Below are 17972 nucleotides of genomic sequence, written 5' to 3' on the forward strand. Positions count from 1 at the left end.
CACCAGCCTACACCCCCCCGTACCAGCCTAGACCAGAGTCTGGCTCTCAGTCTGGCACTGTCCTTTAAAGGGCAAGCCTCTTAAGCTCTCTGACCCTGGGTAGCCCCACGCCTGTGGGCTGCTGTGAGGACAAAATGTTTTGTGAGGGCAGGCACCTCAATGCCTGGCACAGGGAAAGGAGGAGCCAGCAAATATCAGTTGAAAGTTTGACATCTAGAAAAATATAGAAGAGTCAAAGCTTTGCCCCCACCCACATGGAACAGTACCTTTCTCAGCCGTGAGGATCTAAGTGGATAAAGCTTCTGCCACATGAAAAAGAGTCTGGGTTGATTGTCTCATTATAGGAAACAGAAAACCCAGGGCAAACAGACTTCTACAACGATGGGAAGGAAATGATAGACTGTTGTAATAAATGCCACAGTGGAGAGCAGGTAGGGCTTGACCCAGCAGCTTACGCTGTGTCTCCACAATGCCAGCTGCTTCCTTGAGCTCCGTCCCCCCTGCAGCACCCAGGCCCAGCTCTGCTGTCTCCCTAGGAACACTCAAAAGCTAGGGTGGTTCCCACCCCTCACCCTCATTGCCTCGGGCCCTACAGTCAGGAGAGAAGAACATTTCTTCCATGCACAGAGCTGAGATTGGGTCACTGAGATTGCCCATCACAGAGCTACCCCCACCCTTCCCCCCGCTCCCCAGTAGCTCAGGAGACAGTAGCTCATTGGCCCAGTCGTGTTCCCCCTTGGGGTGAGAGAGGTCCACCCCCCTCTACGACATCGCCATGGCTGAGAAAAGACATGAGGGGGGGGGCAGGGAATGCTGGAGACCGTGAGCTGCCCAGCCAGCGGCTTAGACCCCCACGAGGGGCCCTAAATCAAGCGATTCAGGAGCAGGGGTGGCCATCGACTCGAGATACTGGCCAGTTGTGACACTTCCTTGGTTACTAGACCCTCCAGCCCCTTTGTTTAGAAGCCCCACCACAGGACCTCGCACGTTTGGATGACACGGGCTGCGGGATCCGGTGGCCTGTCTGCGAGCCAGCTCGCCTCCCATCTGGACCTCCCCGTGCTGCCAGGAGCCAAGGTGAACTGGGCCACTTCTCCACGCCCCCCCCCCCACTCACCCGGCCACAAGCACAAGCTCATCAACCTCCTAACCACCCCCCACCCCCTGCTTGAGTGAGGCCGGGTAGGTTTATCATGGTCCTGTGAGTCTGAGACTCAGGCCCAGGGCGGCAGAGGGACTCCGCGTGGAGGAGGCGGCGGCTACGGGCCCTGTTTTCCTTCTGGGAGCTGGGGAGCTGACCTCCCTCCCTCCCCGTCCCCATCCCCATCCCCATCGTGTGGCAATCCAGGCGCGTGCAAACATACGCTGAGACCGATAGCACATCTCGCTGGCTATTAATTAAAAAAATAAGTAGGGAACAGTTGCTGTACATTTGCTCAACTCCCCGCTCAGAGAACCATTGCAGATTACCAGTGCTAATTAACAGAGGGCATGTGCACGCAGGGAATGCACCATTTTATGAGGGACTGATCCGTGGCGACCAGCACTGCAGTCGGGGCCCGAAGGGGCCTCAGGAAGCCATTCCGCAGCGTGGCTGTTTATCGATGGCATTCACGCGGCCTGGACCCGACAGCCCGCCTGCGACAGAGGCAGCACTAAAATCAGTGAAGGGAAGAAATGGGAGGAAGTGGACACTTAGGGAGCGCACACCGGCGCCGGGACCCGTGACAGGGTCTTTCCCAGTGTCCGTATCTCACTTAGTCTCCGTGACAGGATTGTCAGAGAGATGGTGCAGGCTGAGGGATGTCAAGTGACTCATCCAAGGTCCTGTCTTTCAGACTGAATTCATCTGCTGGGGTGGCTGCACTGCAGATGGGGTGGTGGCCTGAACAACAGACATGTATTCTCTCAAGTTCTGCAGGCTGAAGTCCAAGGTCAAGGTGTGAGTGGGCCTGGTGTCTCTCGAGCCCTCTTCTCCTGCCTTGAAGGTGTCCGTCCTCTGGCTGTGTCTCACACGGTCTTTTCTGTGTGCATAAGTATTTACGGTGTCTCTCTTGTGCAGATTTACCCTTCTTTTTTTTTTTTTTTAACTTTTTAAGTTTATTTCTTTATTTTGAGAGATAGGGAGCACGAGTGGGGTAGAGGGAGATAAAATTCTAAGCAGTTAGCACTCCATGCTATCAGTGCAAAGCCCCAGATGGGGCTCGAACTCACGAACCGTTAGATCGTGACCTGAGCTGATATCAAGAGTCAGACACTAAACCAACTGAACCACCCAGATGCCCCCAGATTTCCCCTTCTTATAAGGACGTGGCTCACACTGCATTTGGGCCCACCCTCACGGCCTCATTTTAACCTAATTACCCCTTTAAAGGTTATGTCTCCAAATACAGTCACATTCTGAGGTACGGGGGTTAGGGCTTTCACATCTGAATTCTGGGGGGGACACAGTTTAGCCCCTAACACCTTCCCCACCTCAGCCTATAGGCCATGAACACTTGGTGATGAGGAAGAAAAGAGTTCTTCAGGCACAATCCGATGCCTTTTAAACATTTTTTTGTCAGTTGCAAACTCTTATGGGAAATACCACCTCTCAGGATTCACAGTAACTGTTTTAAATGCTTTTCAGATATGAGTTCATTTAATCTTTGTAATCACTGTATGTAATGGGCAGTCTTCTTATCCCATTGTACGGATGGGGAAACTGAGGCACCAAGTGGCAAAACCACTTGGTTAGTGGTAAGCTGAATCCAGCCTGTCGTGTTTTGATCCTCTGGCATTATTCTTGTCTTTGTTAAGGACAAACCAAGAACAAGAGGCGGCGTGATCAAAGATGCCGTCTACGTGACCATGGAAATCCTTTCCAACTGGGGCCACACAGCCTGGGTGGGTCTCACGGAAGTTGAGTTCTTTGACCGGCACGGCACAAAGCTTTACGTGTCACCCCACGACGTGGATATCCGGAACACGGACGTGCCCGGGGACCTGGGCCACCTGGTCAATAGGAGCTTAGCTGTAAGTGGAGTGAGCCTTGGCCTTGTATTGTGATGCATTTTCTCTGCCCACGATAGGCCTGTGATGCAGGTGGGGGTGAGGGGAAGAATGTAGTCGTCCGCTGTCATTCGTTTGGGCCGAGTGGGAGGAGCCTGAGGGAAAGGTGCAGGTGAGGGCCCCCAGCTCATTCCCAAATCCCTGGGCTTATTCTTGGGAGACAGGGGGCAAAGAGGAGCCGAGTCACCCCCTTTTATCCACCCTGCAGTTTGCCACATTTGCCACCAAACATAGAACCTTGGGGGTCATTGAGGTCAATGCCTTCATTTTATCGATGAAGAAACAGAGGCGTGGAGAAGAATATTGACTTGGTCAAGGTCACACCGCCGGAAGGTAGTAGGGTGCCCATGGGCCCATGCCCATGCCCCTGGCCCGGGGCCCATGCCCACAGAACCCCCACCCCCGAGTCCTACTTCCCAACAAACAGCAAGAACACCCAACAAATATCGCACATTCCTGTCCTTTAATTAATTAATTAATTAAAATTAATTAATTAATTAATTTATTTATTTATTTATTTTGAGAGAGAGAGAGCATGCACGTGCACGAGCAGGGGAGGGGCAGAGAGGGAGACTGGCATCATGACCTGAGCCAAAATCAAAAGTCAGATGCTCAACCGACTGAGCCAGGTGCCCCGAATGTTCCTGTCCTTTAAATATCTAACACTCAAAAAAGGCAGGGAGAGAGGAAGGGAGGAAGGAAGGAAGGAAGAGTGCTGGCATTTTCTCCTCCTTCCACTTGTAAGCTGGGCACAGAGACTGGACGCTAGGCTGAGGGCATGGAGACTGGGGGGCGCTAGGCTGAGGGCATGGAGACTTGAGGGGGACACTAGGCTGAGGGCACGGAGACTGGTGGGGGGTCGTTAGGCTGAGGCAGCCTCCCCGGCAGCATTGGCTTTATTATGCTGTGCATCACCTCCGGGAAGGGCCTCAGGAACTGGGGACAGACTTTGCCTCTGGGCCATAGAACTGGGCACAGAGGTGATAGGAGGACCTCCTTTGAGGCCTCGTTGGCACCTTTTAAGTTGCCTGCCAAGTAGCTGTACTATCTATTGCAAAGAACAAATTACAAAGTATATTGGAAATGAAAGCAGCTACCACACGGTTAGGTCTTGCCTAGCGCCAGGCACGGGCTGTCATACATATAACCTTATTTAAACCGAGCAGGTACATGGGCTCAAGAAGCAGTAAGGCCTGTGTTCGCAGCTTCCCATTTACAGCCTCATGAGCACGGGCAACCCACCTAATCTCTACTTTAGTGTCCTCATCTGTAAAATGGGCATAATCATAGAACTTACCTTGCTACGGCGTTGTGGGGACCAAATGAAACTATAAAAAGCTTAGTGCCATGCCTGGCTTTTCCTAAGGGCTCCAAAACATCAGCTCTTGTTGTATTTGTTGTTATTATCAGTGATAATATTAATGCCATTAAGAATAGATATCATTCCCATTTAAAGAAGGGGAAATAAGAAAGGAGAGCTTTGAAATCCTCAGTTCTAGGGATTCACATTCTGGTTTTGACTTCAGCAACCTGCCTTGTCTGAGAATCAGTTTCTCTGCTCCTTGCACCCCCCCCACCCCCCCATAAAATAGAACTGGAGGGCATGGATTATCCATAGGATTCTTGTTTGGCCGCAAAAGAAACCCGGAGTCTGGCTCACGTTAGCAAATTTCTAACAAAGGAGTTTATTGCAAGTCTTGGGTGACTGGTAGATTTGCTGTCGCCCAGGCCGGGAGAGGACAGATCCCCCGGTCATGGGGTTCTGAGCAGCATCAAGGTGCATGAGCACCAACGGGGTGTGGCCTTCTTTTTTTTAGAAGGGGGACAGTGTGTGTTAGTTGGCTTGCCATCCTGCCGACCTGTGGAGATAACACAGTCTCAGGAGAGGAAGGCTGCTGGGAGAACCCGGCAGGGAAAGCAGGGCACCTTGATGCCAGTGACACCGAGATGCCACAGCGGGGCAGGGAGAAACTCTCTCCGGGGGAAACTCAGGGTTGCTACTGAAAGGAAGGCAGGGTAGATGCTAGGTCACTGAGAAACACTCCTCGTCCATGGGGTTAGACCGGGTGGTGACAGCCCTCTAAGGTCGGCGGCTCCATGACTTTGAAACAGGTTCTGTAGGTCCCAGCCACTGGGATGCTCAGGCCTTGCGTTTCCTGCTCTGCTTCTGCTTCGAGTCTGTAGGCACCCATGTGAGTGGCCCTCCCGCCCCTCCCATCCCCTTGTGCACTGAGCAGCAGCAATTTGGAAGCCTGCTGCACAGAACGGAGCATCCTGGGGCAGTAAAAACCATCATTGGATTTGATGGGGGCCAGTTCTTTTTTTTTTTTTAAGTTTATTTATTTATTTTGAGAGAGACAGAGACAGCGTGCATGGGAGAGGGACAGAGAGAGAGAGAGAGAGAGAGAGAGAGAATCCCAAGCAGTTTCCTCGCTCACAGCACAGAGCCCGATCTGGCTCGAACCCACAAAGCAGTGAGATCATGACCTGAGCTGAAACCAAGAGTCAGACGCTTAACCGACTGAGCCCCCCAGGTGTCCCCTGATGGGGGCCAGTTCTTAGGATTACTGTTCTTTTTCCTCTGCTTAGCAGAGGCTGGTGAGCTCTGCCAAGCAACAGCAGGGAGGGGTCTGGCCCAGATGTTGGGGAGGCTGGGGTCTAAACTTTGAGGCCCTGAGGTTGGGACAGGAGGCAGCCATGCCTTCCTGGGCTCCTGGATCTCAGGGCACAGCTGTGGGCAGGCCGGTTCCCTCTGCGGCCCTGGCACAGAGTCTCCCTGATGGCCATCCTGTGTACCAGGGCCGGGACTACCAGCACATACAGCCTCTCGGGCTTCACTGGGGTGTAGACCCACAGTCTGCCCGCCGGGGCCCTCGACATCCCTCATGCGATCCTCACGTGCACCTCAGGCTGCTCTCCACATTTGGTACATGAGAGCCCAAGTCTTGGGAAGGACTGGTGACTTCTGCCCCAGGCCAGACTGCCATGGAATCAGGGAGCTCAGCTGAAATGTGGTCATAATTGAAAGTGGAGTCTGGGTTCAGAAGAGAAGTTGCTTCAGTGCAGGAGACCCAGGGGACTGCCAGAAGATCTGGGGGTGCCCCACGCTCAGTCCAAACTCAGCTCCCCTCTGTGCCCACACCGTCTCTTACTGGCTTTGCCCAAGCCCATGGCTTTAAGATGATTCTAGATGGATATGCCAGGGCTGGCCTGCTTCTCTGAGTTCCTGATTTAAATGCCAACTTCCTGCTTGGAGTCCCTTCTCGGATGCCTACTGGGCATCCCAGACTTCAGAGATCTGAAACCTACACTTTCATTCCCCTGCACGACCCACGTCCCTTGCGCCTACAACATTCCTGTGCTCGGTAAATGGCATTGCTGTCTGCTCTGCTGCTAAGCCCACCTCTGAAGTCTTCCTTGACTGCCCCAACCCCTTCCTGCCACCTTCCAGGACACCAGCAAGTCCTGTTCATTCCTCCAACGATATAGAGCCCTGGTCTGCTGCCTTCACCCCATGTCCACTGGTGGCCCCCAAGTTCATTGAGTGTGCTGTTCCCTCTCACTGGCACTATTCAGTGGCCTCCTGTCTCATTGTCTTCTCTTCTGGCCCCATCTGCTCCATTTTCCACTCTGTAACCAAAGTGATCTTTTACAAATATCAGCTTGCACCCCTCGCCTGCTTAAAACCCTGGCCGTGACTTCCCGGTCTACTTAGAAATAAAATCCCATGCCTCCTGTGGCCTGGGAGGCTGTCTGTGCACAGGCCCTCAGCTCCCTCTACTGCCTCAGGCACCGGATCCAGGAGCCACGGGCCTTCCTTCTGCTCCTCTGACGCTTGAAGCTCATCTCATCTCTGGGCTCTGCCCAGAACACCCCTCCTCCAGAGTGTCCTGTGACTACCTCCTCTCTCATTTGAATTTCAGCCCAAATGCCACTTTCTCAGCAGGCCCTTCCCTGACTACAGTGTGGAGGAGCCTTGTCTCACGCCACCCCAGTCTTCCCCCCATCCCATCTCTATCACATCGTCTTCTTTCATCTTCTTCTTGAAATATGAAAAGGGAAATCAATGAAGCCAAAAGTTGGTTTTTTGAAAGGATCGACAAAGTTAACAAAACATTAGCTAGATCGACAAGGAAAAAGGGGAAAGGATTCAAGTGACTAAAATCAGGAATGGAAGAAAGGACATTAGTCAACATGACAGGGGAAAAAAAGATTATTAGGGAGTATTCTGCACAAGTCTGATGCCAACAAATGAAGACATCCCCGATGAAATGGACATTGTCCTAGAAAGACGCAAGTAACCAAAACTGACTGAAGAGGAAATAGAACATGTGACTAGACCTGTAGCAAGCAAAGAGATTGAATTCACACTACAAAACTTTCAACAAAGAAAAGCCAAGGGCCAGATGGCTTCACTGGTGAGTCATCCCAAATATTTGAAGAATTAGCACCATTCCTTCATGAGCTCTTCTAACATGAAGAAGAGGAACACTTCCAAACTCACTTTGTGAGGCCAGTTTACTGTGATAACAGAACCAGACAAAGACATCCCAAGAAAAGAAAACTATAGACCAACATCCCTTATGACTATCATGTAAAGATCCTCAACAAGACACTAGCAAGCCAAATCTACCCATTCATAGAAAGATTTATACATTGAAACCTAGTGGAGCTGATCCTGGGGATGCATGGTTTGTTGTTGTTCAGTGTATGAGAATGGATCGATATAATACAACATGTTAATAGGATAGAGGAGGAAAAAGCCATGTGACATTCTTAATAGATACAGAGGAAGCATTTGACAAAATTCAACACCCTTTCATGATAAAAACCATAAATCAAGAAGAGAAGGAAACATTCTCAACCTAATAAGGGCATCTGTGAATACCCACAGTGAGTGTTATGCTGGTAAAGACTGAGAGCTTTCTCCCTAAGATCAGAAACAAGACCAGGATGTCTCTGCTTTCACCACTCCTGTTCAACATTGTCCTGAAGATTCTGCCCGGGAAGTTAGGCAAGAAAATGGAATATGGACCGTCTGGATGGCTCAGTCAGTTAAGCATCCATCTTTAGCTCAGGTCATGATTTCATGGTACATGAGTTGGAGCCCGGCATTGGTCTCTACTTGGGATTCTGTCTCTCTGCCCCTGCTCCACTTGTGCGCTCTCTCTCTCTCTCTCTCTCTCTCTCAAAATAAACAAATAAAAACTTGAGTGAATAAATAAATAGAAAAATAAGAGGTTGGAAAGGAAGAAGTAAAACTATATTTGTGTGTGATATGACCTTACAGATAGAAAACCCTAAAGAGTCCACAAAAATTACTGATGAAGCCAAAATCCTGTTCAGCAAGTTTACAAAAGACCAATAGAAAAAATTGTTGTATTTCTGTACCCTAGGAATGAACAACCTGACAAGGAAATTAAGGGGGAAATCTGTTTTTTTTTTTATTGTAATGTTTATTTATTTTGAGAGAGAGAAAGAGAGAGCATGCACAAGCAGGGGATGGGCAGAGAGAGGGGGAGAGAGAGAGCCCCAAGCAAGTTCTGTGCTGTCAGTGCAGAATGCAATGCGGTGCTCAATTCCACGGATCATGATATCATGAACTGAGCCAACATCAAGAGTCAGACACTTAACCGACAGAGCCACCCAGGTGCCCTGAAAAAAAAATCTGTTTTAAAATAGTATTTTAAAAAAGATACTTATGAGTAAATTTCACCAAATAAGTGAAAAACTTGTACATTAAAAGTATGAAATATTGTTGGTGGGAGTTGAAGAAGACCCAAATAAATGAAAAAACATTCCATGTTCATGGATTGGAAGTCTTCATACTGTTGATACGGCAATACTCCCTGAAGTATCTGCAGATTCAATGCAATCCTATCAAAATTCCAACTGCCTTTTTTTGTGTGTATGGAAATTGATAAGCTGGTCTTAAAATATATATGGAAGTTGAAGGGACCCAGAATAGCTGAAACTATGTTGGAAGAGAAGAAAGTTGGAAGACTCACACTTCCAATTTCAAAACCAAGCTACAATAATCAAGACTGTGTGGTACTGGCATAGGGATACACATACAGATCAATGGAACAAAATTGGTAGAGAAATAGACCCATATATCTACAGTCAACTCATTTTCTTCTTCTTCTTCTTTTTTTAACGTTTATTTACTTTTGAAAGAGAGAGAGTGTGCACAAGTGGCGGAGGGGCAGAGAGAGAGGGAGACACAGAATCCAAAGCAGGCTCCAGGCTCTGAGCTGTCAGCACAGAGCCTGATGCGGGGCTCTAACTCACAAACCATGAGATCATGACCTGAGCCGAAATTGGATGCTTAACCAGCTTAACCGACTAAGCCACCCAGGTGTCCCTACAGTCAACTGATTTTCAACAAGGATGCCAATACTATTGGATAGAGAAAAGAAAAATCATTTTTTTTAAGTAGATGGTATTGAGACAACTGGATTTCTGATGCAAAAGGATGAAGTTGGATTCCTACCCTAACATCATCTGCAAAAACTAACTCAATGGATCAAAGACCTTAGAACTTTTAAAGCTTTTAGGCTATAAATCTCTTAGAAGAAACATAGATATAAATCTTCATACCCTTGAGCTTTTCAGTGAGATCTTATATATGACATGGAAAGCACAAGCAACGAAAGAAGAAAATAGATAAATCAGACTTCATCAAAATTTAAAACACTTTTACTTCAAAGGACATTCATCAAGAAAGTTGAAAAGACATCTTATGAAATGGGAGAAAATGTTTGCAAATCGTATATCTGATAAGGGCCTATCATCCAGAATTAATAAAGAAAAGAAATCTGAATCTCAACAACCAAATGACAAACAACCTACCGAAAATATGACCAAAGTACTCGGAATAGACTTTCCTCCAAAGAAGACCTACATGGCCCAGAAGCACAGGATAGATGCCAGTAACATTATTAGTCATTAAGGAAATGCAAATCAAAACCAAAAAGATGTATCATTTCATATCAACAAGGTTGTTACAATTTTTGGAAAGAAAAGAGAAAACAATAAGTATTGGCCATTCATGTGGAAAAATCATATCTTGCTGGCAGGAATACAGAAGTAAAATGGTGTGGCCATTGTGCAAAATAGTTTGGCAGTTTCTCAAAAAGTTAAATGTAGAGTTAGCATATGACCTAGCAATTCCACTCCTAGGTGCAGACCCAAGGGAACTGAAAATGTGTTCCCATAAAAACTTATACACAATGTTCATTGCAGTATATTCATAACAGCCACTTGGTGGAAACAACTCAAATGTCTATCAGCTGATGAATGGATAAAGAAATTGTGGTATGTCCATACAATGGAATATTACTCAGCTGTAAAAAGGAACAAAGCACTGATTCATGCTGCAACTGGGATGAACCTTCGAAAACATTATGGGATATGAAAGAACCCAGACACAGAAGGCCACATACTGGGTGTGGAGTTCTTTTTTAGGGTGATAAAATATGCTGGAAAAAGATAGTGTTGATGGTTCACAACCTTGGAATATACTCAAAACAAAACCCACTGAACTGCACACTTGAACATGGTGATTTTATATATATGTGAATTATATCTCAATTAAAAAAAAAGTATAGAGAGGTTCCATGTGCGCTTGCCCACCAGCTTCCCCTGGTGCTGACACTCTGTATACCTAGTACATTGTCAAACCCAGGAAATTGACATTAGTAGCATATGCAGACCTTCGTATACACATTTGTGTGTGTATGAGTTCTATGCAATGTTGTTACTTGTGTAGATTCATGTAACCACCACCACATCAAAATACACAAATGCAAAATAGAACAGTTCCATCACTGCGGAAGGATTCCCCCTGGCAATGCTTTACAGCTGTATCTCCCCACACCCGTCCCTAACATTGGCAACCACTGATCTTTTTTCGCTTCAAGAGTGCTATATATAAATAGAATCATACTGTATGTAACCTTTTTGAGGCTGGCTTTTTCCACTCAGTATAATGCCTTTGACATCCATCCAAATTGTGTGTATCCATAACTCGTTCCTTTTGATTATTATAATTTATTAAATTGGGGCTATTTCTGAGGGCAATCCAGCATATCCCTGAAGGGGGTGGATCTGTATTAGGTTAATTCTGGAAGAGGAAAGCACCTTTGTTAGGAATTAGAAATGGATCTCCTGCCTCCCCGGACCCTCCATTCTATTTTTAAGATTTTTAAAATGTTTTTTTATTTATTTCTGAGAGAGAGAGACAGCGTGAGCAGGGGAGGGTCAGAGAGAGAGAGAGACACAGAATCTGAAACAGATTCCAGGCTCTGAGCTAGCTGTCAGCACAGAGCCCGACGCGGGGCTCAAACCCACAAACTGTGAGATCCTGAGCCGAAGTCAGACACTTAACTGACTAAGCCACCCAGGTGCCCCGACCCTCCATTCTAAAAATGCCCTTCCACTGGTCATTAACAATTCGCTCTTATTTTCCTTGTCGAGTTAATCCCTGCCTGGTTGGGGTTTTTTCTTGGCAATTTTACTTGTTTGCTTCCCCGGCAGTGCAGAGCTGGGACCCGGTGGGCCAGGCTCCGCCGCCCACCCCTGCATGCTGTTTGGCACCTGCCCCCCAGGAGGGTATTTGTATTGAGCAAGTGGGTGACAGATGCTGTCAGAGCCTCCCTGGCCCCTGGCCCTTCCCACGTCTCTGTGTGCTGGCTGTACCTCCCACTGCCGACACAGATGTTTCCCTGATGGAGGAGTGTTTTTCTGGCCTCCGGGGCCCACTTTGCCTCCCATGCAGTGCGCCCAAGCTGGTGGGGAATGGAGCCCGCAGGAGCAGGGCTCCACCTCCACTAGTGGGCTTCGGGGTATGAATCCCCCAGCTCCCTTGTCCCGAGGGTGGAGTTGCTCTGAGGCATCTTCTGCTCTGGCCCCCAGATTGCCTGGTGGCACCGAGCTCCAGATGCCACAGGGGCAGGCTCGCTTGGTAACACACTCTTTATGGGATGCCTTTCCCCCCAACGCTCCTTTGGTGTCTAACTAATCTCCTAACACTCAAATCCTTGCCTGGGGGCTCTGCCTCTGAGAGAATACAAACTAAGACAGCACAAACTAATGAATTAAAATAGGTGTAAATCCACACTCCACCACTTAGGCATGCCGTTCCCCTCTTGCCCCCTTGCTAAGCTGTGATGGGAGGGTTATGACACTAGTCCTCTCCCAGGACTTGGCGAGAACCCAGTGAGGTCACAGCAGCAGCACGAGAGTACCCCGATGCTTGTTCTGCCGTCCCTGTTCCCGCCTGTGATGGGCTCGGCCGGCTGGCCTGGCCGCCGGGGGTTTGCCCAGAGTGCCTCGGCCAGCCCTCAGCGGCTTCCCGTCAGCCCTCATCTCGGAGACCGTGTCTGCTAATGAGGCCCTGAGTTACCCGCAGGTTAATGTTCTTTGACTTTGAACACCATGATTCCTACTTAGCCCTCCTGTTACCCCTCCTGCTGACAGAAATGCGATGGGAAATCAATTACAGTCCCCTCGCCCGTGTCTAAGGGTCAGCCTGCAGACTCTTCCTTTGTCAGGCAGCCACAGTGACCCAATTTAGGCCCCAGCCTGAGGCAGGAATGAGATGCACTGGCTGGATGCTGAGATGTGGTATCTTGACCCCTTGCAGCTGCCCAGAGCACTGAAAGTTCTTGCAGAGCTTGAGAGACTTGGCCAGAGTAAGTCAGAACCCCTTGAACTCGTCTCTCCCCCTTGACAAAAGCAACCTCCTCCCTCCTGAAAGGCACCATTGTCACTGGAACAAGCTACCTTTGTTCTCCCCCCCGCAGCTGGAGCCTGGGCCTCACATCTCCTGGGGGGCAGCAAAACCCCAGAGTCAGCCAATCTCCTCCTTCCCTGGCTCTGTCAAGTAGCTGGCGTGGTCCTGGTGACAGGAGTCTGTTGAGACCTTCTCAAATACCCAGTGGTGCTCCATTTAGGTAAAAAGGACAACTTCAGCCGGTATCAAGGATGTGGTGGTTATATGTGGGCAGATGGGGCTTGCTGCAGCCGTCAGCTGCTAGGAGGGGACCCTAGACTCAGATTTCCGCAGGGGCCAGACAGGCATAACCTGGAAAGAGAAGTGGGTGTAAAACTAAAATTGTAGGCTGGAGCACCTGAGTAGCTCAGTCAGTTAAGCATCTGACTTTGGCTCAGGTCATGATCTCACGGTTCATTAGTTTGAGCCCCATCTCAGGATCCCTGAAGTCAGCACAGAATCTGCTTCAGATCCTCTGTCCACCTCTCTCTCTCTGCCCCTCCCCAGCTCACTCTCCAAAAAAAAAAAAAAATTAACACTGGAGGGAGCAGTGGAGACTGGGGCACCCAAGAGCCCCAGGCGGCCCCGGCCATGGAACCTATGCCCTAAGGCTCCAGCCAGCAGCTGTCCAGGGCCCTGTGTTGCCCTGTGTCTTGCATATGGACACACCAGCTCTGGAGGGAAAGGCGAAATCTCCCCATCTCTAAATGTTGACAACAATGTTTTTGAATACTTCATGAGCCAAACAAAATAGTCCTGCAGGCCAGGTCAGTTGATGGCCTCTTCTAGTTGCAGTGAAAGGACAGCTGTTAGGAAGTAAATTTCATTCATTCATTCATTCAACAAAGATTCTGTGGCATTTACCATGTGCCAGGGAACAGTATGGAAATTCTACACAGTCACTTCCCTTGAGGAGCTCTCGGTCAAGTGTGTGCAGGGGTGACCTGGACTTGAAAACAGGTGGCTGTGGGACATGGAGTAAATGCTAACCTTAGGCACTGCAAGGAACCCTGGGTGCCTGGAGGAGAGAGTGATGATGGAAGGGAAGGGGTGACTGTGGGGGTGACAGCACACTTGGGCTGAATTTCCCTGGGTGGGAAGGGCTGGAAGAGTATTGCAAACAGAAGCCTGCAGCCTGTGCAAAGGCACTGAGGCCAAGCCTGCAGGGAGGTGTTTGGGAGCAGCTGTGAGTTTTCTCTGGACAGAGCATAGAAGAGGTATCCAAAGAGACAAAACAGGAGGCAGCTGGAGCTGAGAAAAGTCCCCAGATTTGGCTTTTTCCACCTGCATCTAAAGCACCCATGGCATGGAATTCTTTTGGTGCAAATGCATATGGCAGTGGGGCTTCCCTGCTCCTCTGGCCTCAAGAGCAGCTTTGGCAGTCTCAGCAGCAGGCAGAAACCACATTCTGGGGTCCTGAGGCCTGGAGACCCTGCCAGGAACAGAGCAAATCCTGAGGCTAAGTGCCACAGCCCCATCCCACTGCCTGTACCAGTTTCTTTTCTTTCTTTTCTATTTTTAAGTGTTTTTAATTCTACAGAGTTGTTTTTTGTTTGTTTGTTTGTTTGTTTTACAAAAGAAAACCAAAGGCTCTGTTTGCCAGGTTAATGAAATAGCACAAGTGATGGCTCTTTTCCCAACCTCCCTTCCCCTCGCTCCCCATCCCCAGCAATCTCCCCAGAGCTGATTAAATTGATTAGAATAAAGTCCGCTGCACTTTAAATTCAGTCTGAATGGCAGAGCGGAGAGGCCCTCATGCCAGCCTTGTGCCAGGGATGAGTCAGTATCTGCTCCAAAGTGCAGATCAGGCGGCTAAGCTCTAAGACTCCACCTTGGATTACAGAGAGGAGGCCTAGCCTCCTTCCCTTAGCTTTTTTACGCTAGAAAGAGGCAGAAAAATGGGTTAATGACTTCCCTCTCTTGCTGGTGTTTCAGAGCAAGAAAGATCCTTCCTTGTGGACGTGCCCCTTCCACCCGCCGCTCCAGCTCTTTTTTGTTATCCGCAACACGAGCCGGCTGCACGACTTTGATCTAGCCAAGATCAAGGTTTGGAATTACTGGACAGCTGATGGTGTAAGTAAGGACCCCGACTCCTTGCTAGGCATTTGACTGACGGAAGCACTTCAGCGCTGTCCAATAGCCCGAGTGCTGAAGTTGCGAAATGGGTCCGCGGAGGCCCCACGGCGGCCCTTCCTCCCTGGTGGTGCGTTTCACACTGCATGGTTGGTGCCACCAGGAACAGGGCCTCATCCTGCAGGTGTGGCTGCCCTTTGTGGGAACCCGACAAATAGGAACTGAGGCTCAACTTTAATAGATAAGAAACAGACACACAGAGAGGTTGTGTGACGTGCCCCAAGTCACACAGCAAGGAAGCGTCACAGTGAGAATTTGAACCCACGTGGTCAGGCTCTGGGCCCATTCACTTAGCCAGGGCTTCTCAAGCCTTAATCTGTGACACCTTACCAGGACTCTCGCTAAAACGCAAGTTCGGATTCAGCAGGGCTGGAGCAGAGCCCAAAATTCTGCATCCGGCTGTGTCAGTGTTGTTGGTGTGGGGAACCCCGCTCTGAGCAGCCAGGCTCTTAACCTCTGTGCTCTTCTATCCCTGCCGGTTTCAGCATCCCTGCCCTCTTTTCTGCCCCCACACCGCCGCCTACACCCGGGCAACACAAGCCAGCTGCACGACTTTGATCTAGCCAAGATCAAGGTTTGGAATTTTTCTCTGGACTGTTTTGTCATGTTCTTGTTTGTATTTATTCCTTCATTCAGCATTTACTGTTGAGCACCTGTACCATCAGCCTTCCTGATAAGTTCAGAGGACACTGGTATCACAGACACTGTCCCTGCCCCGAAGTACTCCTGGCCTAAAAGCTGGCAGACAAGTAGATGTAAAAATAAGAGGCCGTGTGCTGAAGGCCTTGATGGAGGTGGCCACAGAGCGCCCAGGGTTTCACATACAAGCCCCAGGAACTCAGTAGGGAACTCAGTGGGTGAGGAGGGACAGGACCCCCTCAGCCTATCTTGTTTCCCCTCTTATGACAAACACAAGGACGAGAATCACTCTACTCCCCTTTCCAGCTTGTTCTCAGGAAAGCAATTGTGCAAGGGAGATGAACGATGGAAACTGGTCCTCAGTTTCAATGTTGTGGGGACAGTAGGGCATGGTGGGGAGTGTGGCAAACGCATGCAGCACGTGTGTCAGGTAAAGGGAAGGCCCCTTTTCAGCTTCGGCTAATGGTTGCTGTATAGGAGTGCCAGCCAGTGCTGCTAGGTCTTCTGAACATTCCCAGGGAGCCGGGAATGTGGAATTTGATGGGAGCCTCTCCGGTTTGTAAATGTCAACAGCTAATTGAAATTCTTTTGAAACCACCATACAATCCAAAGCAAACTCATCTTTGGGCTGGAGTTGGCCTGTCTAGACTGTAGCCCCTGGAGCATGGAGGGAGCCTGCATCAGGCTGGAGGAGCTCGGGGAAGGGGCTTGAAGGAGCACACCTCTGAGCTATAGTGGAAAGAGACAGCACAGGGCCGAGGTGGAAAAGGCAGATCCCAGGTGGAGAGCCCTGCATGTGCAAAGGCACAGTGGTGGGGAAGGGTGCAGCCTCTGAACCGCTCTCCCTGCCCCTAGGCCCAGGCCTCTGGTCTGTCTCCATCCCCTGGGACACCGGATCGTCATCCTTTGCTGCCTCACAGCCTCAGAGGCTCCCCCTGACCTGGAGGATCCAGGGCAAACCCCTTAGTGTGACATAAGGGCCTCATAATCCCTGTGTGCCAGGCCCCATGTCTCCCATCAGCCCCTCCCCCTTGCCGGCTCCACATCCCAGGGTGGCAGCTGCCCTGACTCTCTACCACCAGCACGGTAGTGACCCTGGGAGGCCCTGGCCCCCTCCCACCTGGCTCAGCTCAAAGTGTCCACCTCTGCCACAGATTCCTGGAAAACGAGACCTCATTTTCTCCAGGAAGCTGGCCCCGACCCCTGGCCTTTATGGCACTCTGGACCTCCTGAATATGTTCCATCACCCCTGTGCTGGGACTGACACCCGCCTCCCCCACACCACGACGGCCCCTGGGCGGGGAGCAGGCCTGAGCTCTCTCCACCTCTGGCCCGGGGAAGAGTAGAGACGCATGGCTGCCAGGTGAAGGAATGAGTTCATTCCCCCACAAGCAGCCATCTCACGCTTTTTGATATTCGGATGAGACACCAAGAGTCAGAGTTGAGGGCGTTTCAGCAGGCTAGTAAGGAAGGTTAAAGGCAGGGCTGAGGCTCAAGTGCAGAGGAGTCCACCCCTCCTCCCTCCTTCCCCTCCCCCACATTCTGTACTTCTTCCTGCTAATTCTCTCAGCCACCCCACCCGCACCCCTCAGGCGTCCAGCTGAGGGCTTAGGGGCCGTCCTCCAGGCCCCAGCAGGCCCCCCACCCCTCTGTAGCCGCAGACACCACCAGCGACTGGGGCCATGCTCTCTCCTTCCTGGGCACTCCCTGGCAGGCGGTCTATGGCATCTTCTGGAATGAGGAATGAAACCGTGCTGGCTGCCCAAGCGCATGCCCTGTAGCACAGCCCACACGTCTCAGGCCAAGAAAAGCGGATTTTATGTGCTGGATTACAAAGCCGATAAGCTCCATCCCTTTGGGCCAAGGCCCGCCTTTCCTCTTGAACCTGCACTCAGCCGTCCCTGTGTGCTAAGAATAAAAAAGAGGAGCAGGACATCAAGGTGTCATTGCGGGTGCTTTGGGGAGCTGTGGCTGCGGGGATTAGAGTCCTGAGGTACCTGTCTGCACCGAACGAGCGGAGCGCGAGGACTGCGGTCCCTGACGGGGCCGTGCTTATGTAACGCGTACACCCATCTGTTGCCAGAATTTACCGGGGGCAGAAAGCGCAAACAAATGCAGCTGCAGGTTGGTTTGATTTAATATTCTCCGGAGAATGCTATTACTGTGTGTTTTAGAGGAGATAAAATGAGAGTTTATAGGAAATATAGCTCAGCCTGGTAGGCACGACTTGTTAATAGTGTTTTGTGTATGGGAATCCAAGGAAGAAAAGTGAAACGGGGTTGGGGGGGTGGGGGGGGAGCTAATCCGACGAAGGTGTATTTAGAACAGAAGACAAGAAGGTGCTAGAAAAAGGGAAGACTTTCTTCTAGGAAAA

The 17972-nt window shown here is 50.0% G+C and overlaps 1 protein-coding gene across 1 annotated transcript in view; it reads left to right on the forward strand.

Moving 5' to 3' along the window:
- Positions 1–17972, forward strand: part of LOC120249046 (katanin interacting protein) — a gene marked incomplete at its 3' end in the record, with an annotated part of 157265 nt that overhangs the window by 124823 nt on the left and 14470 nt on the right. Inside the window, exons 14-15 of the mRNA XM_039257525.1 lie at positions 2800–3015; positions 14762–14899. Of these exons, the coding sequence (XP_039113456.1) occupies positions 2800–3015; positions 14762–14899 (354 nt within the window). The remainder of the gene's footprint in view (positions 1–2799; positions 3016–14761; positions 14900–17972) is intronic.

Source organism: Hyaena hyaena, unplaced genomic scaffold, assembly GCF_003009895.1.
Source record: "Hyaena hyaena isolate Hyena2069 unplaced genomic scaffold, ASM300989v1 scaffold_624, whole genome shotgun sequence".
In the NCBI taxonomy this organism is placed as follows: Eukaryota; Metazoa; Chordata; class Mammalia; order Carnivora; family Hyaenidae; genus Hyaena; species Hyaena hyaena.